Consider the following 15,333-nt stretch of genomic DNA (forward strand, 5'->3'; position numbering starts at 1 on the left):
AGACAAAGCATGGGCAATCAAAAATGGGGATCACAGCTTAAATCATGGAGTCCTTTACTTTTTAAACTGGGATGCAAATCAGATAAACTCATTGCACTGCAGTGATATAAACACGTGGTAGGTGCTTTCAAAAGCCACGGTAGGGGCTGGAGAGATGGCTTAGGTTAAGAGCAGTTACTGCTCTTCCAGAGGACCTGAGTCCCAGGACCCATGCTGCAATACACACCCACAACCGCCTGCAAGTGCAGCAGCAGGGGCTCCTCAGCCTTACTGTCACCTGCAGACATGACGTGTCAGTAGCCCACACAGAGACACACGCAAACATCATGGTAGAAGTAATAGCAGCCACTCAGAAGAAGAGCCCTGCTGGGTTCTCAGCCAAGGGCAGAGACCACAGGGGGCAGTTACAGTCCATGCCTGTAATGAATACAGACCAAATGCTCCATCTAAACCAACACATCACCCTGTTGACTGGAAAATAAAAGCTGAAGATGATCTGGCTGATGTGTGCAGGATAAGAACTGGTCCTACCTGCCAGCTCTTCACAGAGTTTTAAGGTTTATGTATGCCAGCATCTTGTCGTTAGGCATTCATTGTTCTTTCTCCAGAGCTGAATGTATCAGGTTGACATTCTGAACATATATATTAAAAAAAAAGAACTGTTTCTGCTGAGCAGTGGTGATGCACACCTTTAATTCCAGCACTCGGGAGGCAGAGGCAAGAGGATCTCTGTGAGTTCGAGGCCAGCCTGGTCTACAAGAGCTAGTTCTAGGACATCTAGGGCTGTTACACAGAGAAACCCTATCTCGGAAAACCACAAAAAAGAAAGAAAGAAAGAAAGAAAGAAAGAAAGAAAGAAAGAAAGAAAGAAAGAAAGAAAGGGGAGAGAGAGGGGGGGGGAGAGAAAGGAAGAAAGAAAGAAAGCCATTTTCTTGGCTGGGGACTCAGAGAGCTTAAGAATACAAAATAATAACAATAACAACAACAACCCAGACATCTGCAATCTGCTTGAGAAGTTAGGGCCACAAACTAAAAATAACGATATAGAAAACAGATCATTACCTAAAGACATGCTAGCAGATAGGATGTGATTAATTAAGTGATAAAACCCCTACAAACAGCAATTGTTAGAGCGGAAGGGGGCGAGAATGTCCAAGGAAGGAGGCTGAAGTGGACATCAGTGGCCAAATGGGAGATGCTCTGACCTCAGAGAATGGTGACATAGACCTCAGCCAAGAGCACAGATGAAGAGAACAGGTATGCTATTGTCCACAAGCCAAATTAAGTCTGCAGATTGCTTTTGTACACTTAAAGACTTAAGAATAGATTGAACCCTTTTTAAAGAGAAAAAAAATTAAAGCCTATTCTGTAACACCAGAGAGTGTCATGGAACGTACAGTTTAGTGTGGTTAAATTTAGTTTTGTGGGCACGCAGCCAGCAGCCATTTGTTTATGTGTTTGACTGCTTTCGTGTAGCAGTGGCCCAGCCGGAGAGTTGTGACAGAGACCAAATGGCTCGCAAAGCCTAATATTTACTGTCTGGCTCTCTACTGGGAAAGCCTGCCAATCCTCAACGTAAGAATAATGGGCAAAAATGGTGGAAAGGAATGCCGCAGTCCTGCCAGTATGCCATGCTGTGGACGTAAAGGGAGCACCGAAGGTTCTGAAGACAGGAACCAACTCTCAGTGACAGCTCCTCCCGGGGGCTCCCCAAGGGCCTCCCTGACCCTTTCTTCTGTGCGTTGTGCGTTCCTCTTGTTTGTACAATAAAGAGCACAGACCCACACACAGTATGAGAGCTGAAGGCGATTCCCCAGACATGAAGAATTAACAAAAATCTTTGTCCTCTCCTGAGGGTTTGTGATATCAAGCCATTCCGGGAAAAAAAAAAAAAAAAAAAAAAAAAAAAAAACAAACAGTGGTTTCAGCAAAACACAGATTGCAGGACCAGCCTAACTGTGAGAGCCTCTCCCGCAGACGGCTCCATCAGCCCTACCACGAATGCATTCTCAATAGTAATTTTCCCCCACAATATTTTCAGGGAAGTGTGGCAAAGGGGACCCCTGAAGAGGGAATGGGGAACGCCTCACAATAAAAGACTACCTTTGGGAAGTGTGGTGAGGCTGTGGGACAATGCCTTCTTTCTCCCTGCATTCAGTTTAGTTTTCCTGCCTGGCTCTATTCTGTCCTAGCATAGGCAGAAGCAGCTTCTTTATTAACCAATGGCAATAAAACATATTCACAGCATACAGAGGGGAACCCCACGTCAGAGTATTCATTTTAGGCTTTTATTTTTTTAATGCAAAGCAGATTTCTTTTTTCCTCTTTAATTAGTTCATGTGAAAAACCTATCTTTTGTTTGTGTTATTTGAGAAGAGATGAGAATGTCTATTAAGATGGGTGGAGTACGGGCCGGAGAAGTGGTTCCGAAGTGAAGAGCACTTGCTGCTAAAACAGAGGGCTGGGGTCCAGTCCTCAGCTCCAACATGGTGGCTCACCGCTGCCTGTAATTCCAGGTTTCGGACCTCTGAGGCCCTCTTCTGGCCTCTGTGGACACTACACAGACAACACCTCTGACACCTGAAATAAAAGTAAACACCAGCAGTTTTACCATAATCAGGTGGCTGGAAGACCCGGCCACATGTCCTTGGGCGCAGGTCCACAGATGCACACGTCTGGGAATAGACATGTAGGAAGGACTTGCTTCAGGATTTCCAAAGGTAAGGGTGGAATGGTTTCTAGGGGAAAACGTCATGTCCTAAGCTGACTGAGTGTAAGAGAATGGTCTTCCCGTCACACTTCCTAATGGATCTTCCAGTCAGCCCTGATGGGAGTGTGATTTATGTAGTGCGTGACAAGGAAAAGTTTTATTGTATCTGGAATCCATTTCGCATCTTCAAATGGGAAACTCTGAAACCCAATTAAAACCTTAATAAATGACTCTGTTGAATATAAATATATTAAATTAATATGTGTGGAGGGTGAAATTGGCAAAGTTATGAGAGTCTGCATTTTAATTCTATCAGGGAACTGTATTTCATAACTCTGAGGATGACTTGGTAACGGAGCTGTTTGGAATGAAACAAAAATGAATTTAAATAAAATTTAGCTCGTGACTTCTGACGTCTCATGAGTGCTAAGGCATGCTGGCGTCTCACTGGTGACAGGCCAGGTTGGGAGGGAAGATGGGCCACTGGAAGCCGTGAAGACAGTCCAGGGCCCTGTGTCTAGTGTCCTGACAGTAGCCACTCTCAGGCTCTCATGATAAAGGGAAGCAGGTATCGTAGGCCTGTGGAGACGTCAGATACAGTAATGAGAATCTCTGGTGGGAGGCAGCTTGTATGGGAAGGCCTGGCTGTGGGATGCGTTGGTTAGTTTTTGGTCAATGTGACACAAGCTGCAATAATCTTGCCAGAGGGTTGCTAATGGAGGAATTGTCTCCACTGCCGATCGACCTGTAGCCAAGTGTATAGGGCATTTTCTTGATCAGTGATGGATATGGGAGGACCTAGCCCTGTGTGGGTTGGTGCCACCTCTGGGCCTGTGGTCCTGGGTTGCATAAGAAGGCAAGCTGAGCAAGCCATGAGGAGCAAGGCAAGGGGCAGCATTCCTCCGTCCCTCACATCCAGGTCCCCTGCCTGGAGTTCCTCAGCTGACTTCTCTCAAGGATAAGCTGTGATGGGGACATGGAAGCCAAACAAAGTCTTCCCTCTATTGGTTTTGGTCATGGTGTTGATCACAGCCAACTAAAGCTTGTGGTGGGGGCTCCCCTAGGAGGGACATGAAGTGCTATTGGTTGTGCATTTTCCCACGGTCGGGGTTGAAACACAAGGCGAGGTATCTCATGTGCATGCTCAGGTGTTAGAATCTATTTGCCTACACGCTCACCCAAGGCCTTGCCCCCTCATGTGGGTCTGGCTCTCTTGTGGATCTGTTGTAATTGCTCAGTTACTGTTGACAAAATATCTTCGTGGGGGGGGTGCAACTTAGGGAAGAAAGGGTTCAATTTGGCTCACAGTGTGAGGGCGGTGGGGGAAACCGAGGCAGCATTAGCACGAAGCAGCTGGTCATGTTGTGTCCATCATCAAGAAGCAGAGATGCTTGTTAAATATCCAAGCTTGCCTTTTCGTTTCCGTTCATTCCCGAGCCGAATCCTACAGGATAATGCTGTCTAAATTCATGGTGGCTCTTCCCTCCCAGCTTCCTTCTCGACACACCCAGAAGGGTGTTGTCCCCGTGATTCCAAATCCAGCTAAGCTGACACTGGATTAACTTCCCAGTGTCTTAGGAGGTGTAGACATGAATCCAAAGGTTTTCTTATGAGCAAACTCGAGATGGTATTCTAAACCCAAAGAACGCCAAAGTCCTCACACTGGTCAACTGGCTGTGTTGGTTAACATGGCTGACTTCTGAGTTCAACTCATGGATGTCACAGGATCACACCAGGTGGGAACATCTGACTGAAAGGGGTTTGGGTTTATTATTAACTTTGGAGTCAGGCGGTCTTTGATTTAAGTTACATAACTTAAATAATTGGAAAATCAAAGTATACCTATAGACTAGCCCAAGCTATTCTTGATGTTTGGCCCAGTTTAAAACAAAAATATCCTGGCTACATTCTCCTACCTACCCACCTCCTACAAATCTGGCGCTACCTCCAATCTCTGGTAGATTCAGAACCTTTTTTCTTACCAAAAGCTTTTCTAGGGTAGCTCCTCCCAAATCAGCAGCTGCTAATCCTATTTTATAAAATTCTAGTTTAGGTTTATCCTACCATTTCTTGCTTTTAGATAATAGTAAGTGGGAGGAGAGGAGGGAGGGGAAGATGTGGTCAGTGTGTAAAGTTAATGAAAAAGTATTAATAAAATGAGACAAAATTAAAAAAAGAATGCAGTGGTCATGGCATCTCTGCATAGCAGTAGGAAATCCTAGCTGAGTCACCATGTCCTGGCCAATCACGCGTGCTCACTGCTCCACCAGCAGTGTCTTTCTGAGACGTGAAGGATGACAAAAGCCTTTCTCTGCTTCAACTGCGGTCTTTATAACTTCAGTGAAAGTCTTCTCCTTTAAATAACTTGTTATCATTTAAAAGCAGTCATTGTTCCAGGAATTGAAGTGAATGAGCTCACGTCCCTTAGTTCACTTACTCTGCTAATGCTCTGTATACTGCCATATAAAGACTGCGGGGAGTAGGTTTGAACGAGGTCTCCAAGCAAGGGTCACCAGTCTGCTGACCCTTCCCAGATGTCCTGCAGATTTTCCGGGGAGCGGGGTGCTCAGACCACCTTTGCTTTTTTTTTTTTTTTTGGAGGGGGTATTTTTATTTTTGAGATTATAATTACGGAATGTATCTCTTCTCATTCCTCACTTTCCATTCCCTGCTGTCCTTCAAACTCACGGCTTCTTTCTAAAAATTAATTGTATTAATTAATACCCGTGTATATACATATAGGCATATAAAACAATTAAATATGTTGCCAAATAGAGCCTGCCCAATCCATGTGATGATTTGTGTGTGTGTTCATCTTTCCTCTTGGTTAGCAGCTGTGTTGTGTTGCCATGTAGCTCTCATCTTTCCCTCTTTACTCTAACTTATGACTTTGCCGTGATATCAGACACCACAAAACCAATCTCTTAAAGCTGAAAGTTCCTGTAGTAACGAAAGGATTTTCCCTTTAGCCAATCAGATTAAAAAAATAAAACCTGACATGAATAAATGAATGAATGAACAAATGAGTGTGGGATCTGGGAGACGGTTTCGGGGGCAAAGGCACTTGACCCTAAGCGTGACAACCTAAGTTCAATCTTCGGGGCTCACTTGGTAGAAGTAGCAAACCAATTCACACAAGCTGTCCTCTGACCTCCTCATCTACCTGGTGACGAGAGTGTCCTGTTCCAGAGCAAACGAGTCTGCTGAGTCTTCCTGGCCTGGCTATGGCTGTGATGAAACGCCATGACCAAAGGCAACTCGGGGGAAAGGGCAGGAACCGGGGGCAGGAGGTGACGCGAGGCCATGGAGGAGTGCTGCTTCCCAACTTGCTCATCATGGCTTGCTCATCTTGTTTTCCTATAGAAAACTAATTAAGAAAATGCCCTGCAGGCTAGCCTGCACCCTGATCTTACAGAGCCATTTTCTCAATTGAGGCTTCCTTCTCCCCAGGACTCCAGCTTAAGACAAATGGACATGAAATGGACACAGAACTAACCAGCACACCCGCTAAGACCGTTTGTTAAAGATCTTGATCAAACTGTCATATAAAATACATGTGTCTTCCAAGCTGAAGGAGGGATGGGGGAAGGGCGGCAGGACAGAGTGCAGTCTCCCTGTTGACAGACAGCTGCCTGGAAGCAGGTGGCTTGAACAGGCCTCTGGCTTTTCCAGCTTCTTTGCTGTGCATCACCACCCCCGTCTCTCAGAGTGTTGAATGTCCTCTTCGAAAGCACACCAACTCCCGTGAACACTTGGTTCCTGTTTGATGGTGTGTGAGCCAACTCATGACCCTCCGTCACCAGCAACCCATGTGCTTTTCCTGACTTTCTGGGAACCAACTAACTAGAGTCATCTGCCAAGAGAGGTTTCTTCAGGGCAGATGTTTTGGGAGATAATTTAAAGATCTCTTTCACTACTGGGAGGCAGAAATCTGTGCCCTCTGGGCATGTCCTTTCCTTGTAGAAATGAGCGCTCCCTTAGCTGGGCTGGTTTGGGGAGGCAGCCTTTCCTTGTGTCTGTTGCATACAAACTTAGGACCCGGAGAGGACTAGGGACCTCTTGGGTAAATCTACCACAGTGCCCTTTGTTTTTAACATGTGATGGTTCAGGTTGAGCGGTTGAAAAGGACCTTCTTAGATTTCGAAACTTAAGAGGAAAGCTAATACATAACTTGGTTGTTGAAATTCCAGCCGAGTTCTTCTAAATTCTAAGACCATGGCAGTGAGTGGCAAAGACCTGTGACTCTCTCACACACTGTATGTAAGTGTGTGATCAGTGTGCACTGTATCGTTATGTATATAGACGTTTTGCTAACTCCCTTGCAACAGGATACCACATTCACAACTGCATATGTTTATGTGCGCGTATGCTACACATGTGTATATGCCACGTCGTGTGAGGAGTATGACTTCTTTAGTGTAGACCTGGAGTGTCCAGTCTTTCAGTTTCTCTAGCTGTTCGTGTTTTCTGACGGGCAGCCAATCAATCAGTCATGGAAAGAGAAGCCCTCCACGAAATTCTGCAGTGCCAAGGGCTAGCCCGGGGCATTTCCAGCTGCTTTCGAAGAATCCTTTGATGGGCCCCACGCCTGTAGCGCGACGGTGCCAAACACAGTTAACTTTTTGGAAAGCGGCACATCTGCGGATTCTCTGATGGGCGAGAGCAGCTGGAAGGGCCACCTTCTGTCCTCGGGGTGGGGTGCGAAGATCCGGGTCTGCTTCAGGCGGGGCTTTGCAGAGCTTGATTTGCAGAAGGAGTTTTTTTTTTTTTAAATGAAAAAAAGCCAAGTAGTAGCACAGCAGCAACAGAGTAGCAGGCAGTTGCGGGCCGCACGGCGGGCACGTGACTCAGGGCGGGGCCTCGTGCGGCGCCAGCCAGTGGCGGGGCTCGGGGGTGGGGCCTGGGCGCGCAGCTCCCGCGGGCCCGGCTCGCTCTGCGGGAATGTGGACTGGAGTGGTCCCGCTGCGGGGCCGGGGTGCAGCAAGCCACAGGGTCGATCCATAGCGCCATGGCCTGCATCCTCAAGGTAACCGCTCGGCTGCGGGCCGCTTGCGAGCTCCGCCCGCCTGGTGCGCAGAGGCGTGGAGCCCGCCGCGGTCCCGCCGCATCCTTAGCCCGCTCGTGTCTTCCTGGCGTCGGCTTCCTTTTTGTTCCTTTGGCCAAGGCATCGGGGTGGGAGACTATGCAACGTGCATCAGGCACAGCCTCCTTGCCTACACTGCTTCTGGCTGGCGCCTGCCTGGAAGGAACTGGGCAGGGAGCGCGCGCGGCGGCGTGCCGAATGATGGGGATGGCAGGAGGAGCAGGGTGCTCCAAGCCTTGCGGTCAGGGCAGCCCGCGGCCTGTGGGGGGCCACGGGTTGAGAAGGAGTGGCCCAGCATGGGTGAGGGGCACAGCGTTTGGGTAGAGGAGAGGGTGTGGAGAGCTCTCAGCCTTTGATGCTGGGAACACAAAAACTTCTGGGTCCACAGGTAGCCCCATAGGAAGGGATGAGTTTTCTGGGGAGTTAACTCCAGGTGGCAGTGACTACTGTTGGAAAAGTTCATCGGATGGAAATATGTGGCAGTTTGAGCCTCTTTAGGCTCACCTATGAACTCATACTTAGGCTCACGTTTGAACACATACTCATAGCTTACCGCCGTTTTGCTGTATTCTTTCACCAAGTTTTGGTTCATTAAGTGTTTTGAGTACCTGCCTCAGCCATGGGGTTGAGGACTTTGGGTAGACCTATTTGGCGAGGACCTGGGAAAGTTCCCCCCTCCCCCACCTCATTCTGAGTTTTCTGTCCCGCTGGTCTCAGCTGCCCAGCCCGATTCCTGGATCAAAATGTGAGCAGCTTGAAAGTTCCCCATCCCTGAGAGGAGAACACAAAAGTGCTTGACTTCCTGCCCGGTGAAAGTGCTGTGTGACCAAGGAGAACATCAGAGAACAGTTGTGTTTGTGTGTGTGTGTGTGTGTGTGTGTGCGCGCGCGCGCGCGCGCACATACCCACGTATGTGCGTGCACATGTGTGTTGTATTGTTCCCCAACAGAACTTGATGTGACATCTTGGACTGCTGTTCTAGTTACTCCAGTCATCTCCCAGCATACCTTCCCATCACGGAAATCAGACTCTTCCCATGACTTTCCAGAGTTGGCTGTGTTTGTTTTGGAGCACTTTCCAGGACATGACCAAAGGTGGCAGAGTCAGGGGGAAGTAATCCATTGATACCACTTCAAGTATGAAACTCGAAGCTTGTGAGCTCAACACAGGGACTGGAACTAGGCCACAGTGTCACCTCCGTTTGTGTCATTTGCTGAAAGGAGATGGAGGATCACGACACACACTCTTGGTCACCCTTTTCCCCTATGGCGTTCTCTCCTGCCTTGTATCCTCTCTCTTCTTTTGTCTGTATGTGTGATTGGCGTGTGATTGAACCCGAGCCTCACACATGCTAAGCGCATGTCTTGTGACTGCGCTGTATCCCCCAGACCCCTCAAAGCATCTTTAGTGCTCATCTAAGATCACACACAGATCTGATCTAATTTTGTACTCATCACTTACACGGAGGTTGGACCTGAAGCCTCTCCTTGTTTGCCTTCATAACCTAGCCAGAGTGAAGAGGAGCAAAGAGCAAAGACATTCATCAGGTTCTGGCTCTGCCTCTTCACCCGCGTAGTCTTGGACAAGTCGCTTACACTTCCCCGAATACTGATTTCCTCCACCTAAGATCAGAGTGATCACACACTTCATCATGTTTCCGAGGAGATGGCAGTGTAGGGATGAGAAGGACTTTGTGGGACAGGTGTGTAGTGTCACTCTTTCCTGATGTCCAGTCGTGGCATGTTAGTTGGGGTGTTCGGAACCCCCAGTCTTTCTCGCAGGCTTTGGCTTTATTCTTGCATAGGTCCTGAAGGGTCAGTGTCCTGGTTTGCAGCTCCGCTTCTAGGGAAAGAAGCCGAGGGTCTTGAGTTTCTTAAACTTGGAGTTAAGGGCAGAGTGAACCTGCATCCTGATCCCGATCTGAAACTGTCTGCACACTTTACAACCGTTCCCGGGGGATGATGCTGTAAGCTGCACCATCCAGTCCTTGCCACCTTTGAGAACAGAGTGCTTTTTCCTTCCTTCCTTCCTTCCTTCCTTCCTTCCTTCCTTCCTTCCTTCCTTCCCTCCCTCCCTCCCTCCCTCCCTCCCTCCCTCCCTCCCTTTCTTCCTCTTTTCTTTTGGTAATGTTTTGCCTCTGCAGTGTGACACGTGGCTGTAAATGTATTGGGCCACATTCATGACTGTTCTGGGTGAGGCTGGCCCGACTTGGTCCTCAATGGTCTCTAAGGCTGCTTTCACCTGTGCTGTCTTTGAAAAATTACCCGTGGTGGAGTGGGGAGTACAGGTTCCAAACAGGAGGACCACATTCTGCTCAAGAACGGCCTTTTGCATTTGTGTTTGGACTCCTTTCTCCAAAAGCATAGAAAAAAAAAGGGTAATTATTATAATTAATTTTTCATCATGTTGCAATGAACAGAAAATTCTTGTTGTTTCTAATGAGATATTTTCTGCGACATCCTTCACCTAGATGGGTGTTGGGAACTGAGCCTGGGCCTGATGTTCCAGCAGGTTAATAGGGCAATGACATATGTATTTTATTAGATGTTGGCATTCTTCTGCGTGCATATATGTACGTCTTTCCCTGTGTATGTATGCATGTGTGTGCTTATAAGATTTATGGTGTCCCCAGGTGAGTATGAAATACATCCTCAAAGAAGGGGTGCATTGGTTAGGTTTTTGTTGTTGTTGTTAACTTGACACGAGCCGGGGTCATCTGGGAAGAGGAATGGAGGTTGAGGAAAAGCCTCCATCAGATTGACCTGTAGGCAATTTTGTGAGTCATTTTCTTTATTGGTGATTAAAGTGGGAGGGTTCAACCCACGGTGGGTTGGCACCTCAGACAATCTGAGGTGGGACCAGAAAGCAGGTTGAGTGAACCATGGGTGAGCAAGCGGGTAGGCAGTGTTTCCCAGTGACCCTTCTCCAGTTCCTGCCTCCAGGAAGCCTTGAGTTCTTGCTCCGACGTCTCTCAGTGATGAACTAGAAACTAAAATGAAATAAACGCTTTCCTCCTCAAGTGGCTTTTGGTCGTGGTGCTTGATCCCAGTGATAGAAAGACAACTAAGACAAGGGGATGGGTCTGGGAGTTAATGTCCCATTTTAATGAAGAGTGATATATTAGGAAGACATGGTACAGCAACAAGAAGGGGGCTTGGGCTGTACGTTATGGGCACCAGGAAATGGCAAGGAAAAGCAGTGAAAAAATAAATTGTGTTTGGGCATCTTTATCTTGGTCTTGACCCTCGTGATGGGCACGCTTTACTTCTGGTGCAAGGAAGGAACACTTTACAAATGAGTGCTTCTCAGAAGAATATTTGAAAGAATGAAACAGCCCGGGTTCCCAAAGGCCAGAGGAAACTTGGAGGGAGACAGTAACACGCCCCACAGGGCACAGCCGAGGCTGGCTTCCCACCGACTGTTGGAGCTGAATAGGATTTATTGACCTGGAGCTGGTGTTCTAGAAACATTTCTTCTGTGGACAAAGACTTAAGAATGTGTGCCATCCTTTCTACCTCTGAGGAAACCAAAAGAGAGGTGCAGGCTATGCTCTTAAAGTTGTTCCTACAACAGGAACGGGAATCTCTACGAGGAAAAGCTGATCCATGGCAGCTGATGCTGACCTTTGGGGGACGCTGGACTGTCCATCCCGTGGGGGCACTGTGCATGCCGAGGACTCATCTGAATAGGACCCCTTCTCACAGAACCGGGATCCTAAGACACACACTGTGGAGTGCATGTCCATCCCACATTGCAAAGACACAGAACACATGGGCTTTAGATAGGCCACTACCTCTTACGGATTGGACCACAGAAAAGGCTTTTGGTTTTTGTTTTGTTTTTCACTTTTTTAATTTTTAATGTACAGTACTGTCCCAGGGTGACCCTGCATCTCTCAAAGGGCCATTGTAGGGGAAGTGAGAATATCTATGTCCTGGTTATTCTGCAGGAAATGACAACCTCCGTCTCAGTGGGTTCATTTCTTGCCGGCCTTAGCATGCTAGACAGTGAGCCCCCAATTCAAACAGCCGCTGCTTTCCCACGGAGTGAGGTCTATAAGGGCTTTCTGCCGAATCCCCCGCCTCTAAAGAGAGAGCCCAGAGAGGGTCCTGTGGCGTGTTTAAGAGCCTTTGAATTTGGATAGGAAAACTGGCCACTTTAATTTGTAATTTAATTTATTAGTGAAGCTAAATTGTACATTCATATTAACCACTTTCTTTCTAAGCAGTTACTTTTGTTTTCTTTTAAGTGATTTGTCCTTATAAATTTATCCAGTTGATAAGAAATTGCATACTTGTGCTGCAGAATTACAAACTTAGTTCTCATGGATCCCCCTTTTCCTGCCCAGACTGAATCCTTAGCCAGGCTGCTTTAGTTTCAGCTCAGGGAAGTGCTGAGTTCTGCCCTTACTCTCCCTTCACTCCAGAGCCTACCATTTGGTCTGCATCTGAGCAAGCCCCTTCCTTGGCAGCTCTTTTCCTCACTGTTCCTACAGAGTGCAGTGCCCATCAAACTAAGGGGTAGTGTCCCTCAAACGCTTTGGGACTTTAGATGCTTATCTTGGCTCTCTGAACCCGGAATGATAATTGGGTTCCTTTAGAATCTGGTTTCCGTCTCCCTCCAGAACTCACTCATCTGTTCACTCCTGGTCTCCACACTCCACAGTGCATGAAGTTCGCCGTGGGCAGCATTTGTTAGTGTTTGGAGTTCTGGGGCAGTCAGCCTGCCCTGGCAGAGAGACCTAACCCTCAGTCCCCTTATCTCTGGAGTGGGTAAGAAACTAGTGGCCGCAAAGACTGGGCGACTGACTCTCTATGAAACGGGAAGGTAGCATCTACAAGTCCTTGCTGTCAGCTGCGGTTTCCATGCTGTTTCTTTGCAGGAACACCCTCAAAAGTCATGCTCTCCGCCAGCATGTGTTCAGGGCCACGTGTTGGAAAGGTATCCCCTGGCGTCCTATAGTTTTAGCTCTGTGTGGCTGCAGGGTTGTCCGGTTCTATCATCAATCTCTTATATACTCCGCTGTCTAGTCTACCTGACTGCTGTCACAGGGGCAGGGTGCGTGCGGCCTTCAGGGTGCCAGCAGCCAGTCCCCACCCAGCGTCTGTAGAGACTGTCACTTTCAGGCCACAGAGGATCACGTGCTGTCAGGAATGTAAATGGTTAAACCAGTAACCAAAGTGTGCGGAGTCCTTTGAAAGGTTGACCTGCGGGGTGGAGCCTACAGGCCGGTGGGTGGAGGGAGTTCCTGCTAAGAATCAGCTAAGGGTAGGCCTTGTCTTACTCTACTTGGTATGCCTAAAAACTGACCCGGTTTTCACTGAGCGACCCCTAAATGCCCGGTGAGCGCATAGCGTGGTGTTACTGAATTTGTTTGGGATTCAGGTTACAGAAATGAGCATAATTGGCCAGAAGGCAGCTTGGTGTGACGTGGACATTGCAGCCTAGTGGACAGCAAACAACAAAGCCTGTCTCTCTCCCTTGCTTCTCAAATGCTGTCAGTGTCTTTCTTGTAGGCTTGTTACTCTTCATAGAACATTCAGGGTGACCTGAAACCTGGAGAAGGAAAGTGAGGAGGACAGGACATAGGAGCTGCCTAGCTTTGTCAGGGTCGTTTAAGATCATCTTAATTAACAGAAACAAGAAAGAAAAAAGTCAGAAGAAGCAAATCTTAGACCAAACCAGACACTAAGAGATTGTGTGGCTAAGAGATTGTGTGGTTCTCAGAGGAGGTTCCGGGGCCTCTGAAAAGTGTGAGGTTTCACTGAGCTGGGGATGTCACAGAGGCGTCAAAGCCCTGCTGTGAGGAGCCCTGGGACAGCAGGCTACGCGAGCACTAGAGGCACTTTATCTAATCCATCTCTGCGAGGCTTCTGACCACAGCCCAGGCAAAGCCCAGGACAGGGGGCCTACTGCCTGACTCGGGAGATGTGTTTGCTGTGTGTTCATAAGCAGTGGGGGATGGGCGTGCTCTGGGCGTGAGTGTGTTCTGGGTGTGAGCGTGCTCTGGGTGTGAGCATGCTCTGGGGGTTGTGTGTACTCTGGGTGTGAGCGTGCTCTGGGTGTGAGCGTGCTCTGGGGGTTGTGTGTACTCTGGGTGTGAGCGTGCTCTGGGTGTGAGCGTGCTGTGGGAGTGAGCGTGCTCTAGGTGTGAGTTTGCTCTAGGTGTGAACTTGCTCTGGGTGTGAGCGTGCTCTGGGGGTTGTGTGTACTCTGGGTGTGAGCATGCTCTGGGTGTGAGTGTGCTCTGGGGGTGAGTGGCAGGTGTAGACAGTACCCTTTGGATTGGTGATAACAATAGCTACTGGCAGTTATTGGGCAGCCGAGTCGTTTGACTGGGGCTTGAGCTAAGGACACTGTAACAAACAGAGGCACCACCGCCCAGGAAGGGTAAATACCTTGTCCTCAGTGGCAAAAGTGGTAGAGTGAAGTAGACCTCAGCCTGTGTGGCTGTCAGAATTCCCTCTGGCCACCATCTTCTCCCCCAGGTCCGCTTGGTGTGGGTGACTTTGCACATGTTCATGTTCCTATCTTCCTCAGAGTTTCCTTTGTGACTTTGGCACTGGACGGGGGAGGGTCAGAGACTGAGGAGATGGAGGAGGTTGTGATTCTGTGTCTAAGAGGGAGAAGCCTCTCGACTTGCCCCCTCAAGCCAGAGTTCAACAGCATGTGCTAGCATTTGAGGGTGGATGGAGGGGTAGGAGCTTGTGGGAGACAGGAAGTGGGTGAGAGGGTGGGGGATGGGACTGAGGGACGGAGTGTGAGTGAGAGAGAGGGGCGGTATAGAATTAGAGTAACCTAGGGCCCCTCTGGGGCTCTGGGGAAAAGCCCCAGCATTGTTTTTTAATTTACAAGTTTATTATATTTATTTTTTTTAAGACTCACAAAACTGTGGAATTCTCAGGTTCTACCACTTCAGTCTGTCTGATGTGGCACAGGAAAACCAAAGGCCGATTGTCGTGGACTCACAGTGTGGCGCAGTGGATGTGGGGGCGGAGCTGTTCGCCCACTGTTACTAAATGCTGACATCGTGTTTCCTGGGCATATGCTGTTGGTGGAGGGGCTTAGATCTGAGGGTAGCCAGTTTCTAAATCTCCCCAGATGGAAAAATCTGTAGCTGTTGGTGAGCATTTAAGACAAACTGTACCTGAGGGTGGACACTAGATAATTCTTTTGTGTTTCCTGTTTTAGGTAAAGTGCAGAGGGGCCGTTATCTAAGTGGAAAGAGTAGACTTACAAATGTTCCCCGAATCCCAAAAGGCCCTTTATTCAGGCTGTGGATAATCCAGCTGTTGATCTCCAGCCGTTCTGATGTACACCTTTCCCGCACATTACTGCCAATTAGTGCCTCAGTAAGCCGGGGAGGGGAGGGTTGAGCCTCAAGTTGGGTCTTTCGGCTACTTAGTAGCAGCTCTGAAAGGATTGGTAGGAAGGGGCACCATCAGGAGGGCTGGGATGCTTTCACTATCGCTGCCTGACCCTCTGTTAAAGAGAGAGCTGTCTCTGGTTGTGATTTCCAGCAGATTGAAGGTGGCTGAGT

The 15,333-nt window shown here is 48.4% G+C and overlaps 1 protein-coding gene across 4 annotated transcripts in view; it reads left to right on the forward strand.

Annotated features, from left to right (window-relative positions):
• The first annotated feature begins 7,619 nt into the window (after positions 1-7,619).
• Positions 7,620-15,333, forward strand: part of St6galnac3 (ST6 N-acetylgalactosaminide alpha-2,6-sialyltransferase 3) — a 463,655-nt gene continuing 455,941 nt past the window's right edge. For 3 of the 4 annotated variants that reach the window (XM_050149449.1, XM_050149447.1, XM_050149444.1), the window contains exon 1: positions 7,620-7,736. In XM_050149449.1, the coding sequence (XP_050005406.1) occupies positions 7,719-7,736 (18 nt within the window). In that variant the 5' untranslated portion in view covers positions 7,620-7,718. The remainder of the gene's footprint in view (positions 7,737-15,333) is intronic. The other variant, XM_050149446.1, reaches the window with a different exon arrangement.

The sequence above is a fragment of the Alexandromys fortis genome, unplaced genomic scaffold (genome assembly GCF_014885135.2).
Source record: "Alexandromys fortis isolate MF-2015 unplaced genomic scaffold, M_Fortis_MF-2015_v1.1 scaffold_68, whole genome shotgun sequence".
Lineage (NCBI taxonomy): Eukaryota > Metazoa > Chordata > Mammalia > Rodentia > Cricetidae > Alexandromys > Alexandromys fortis.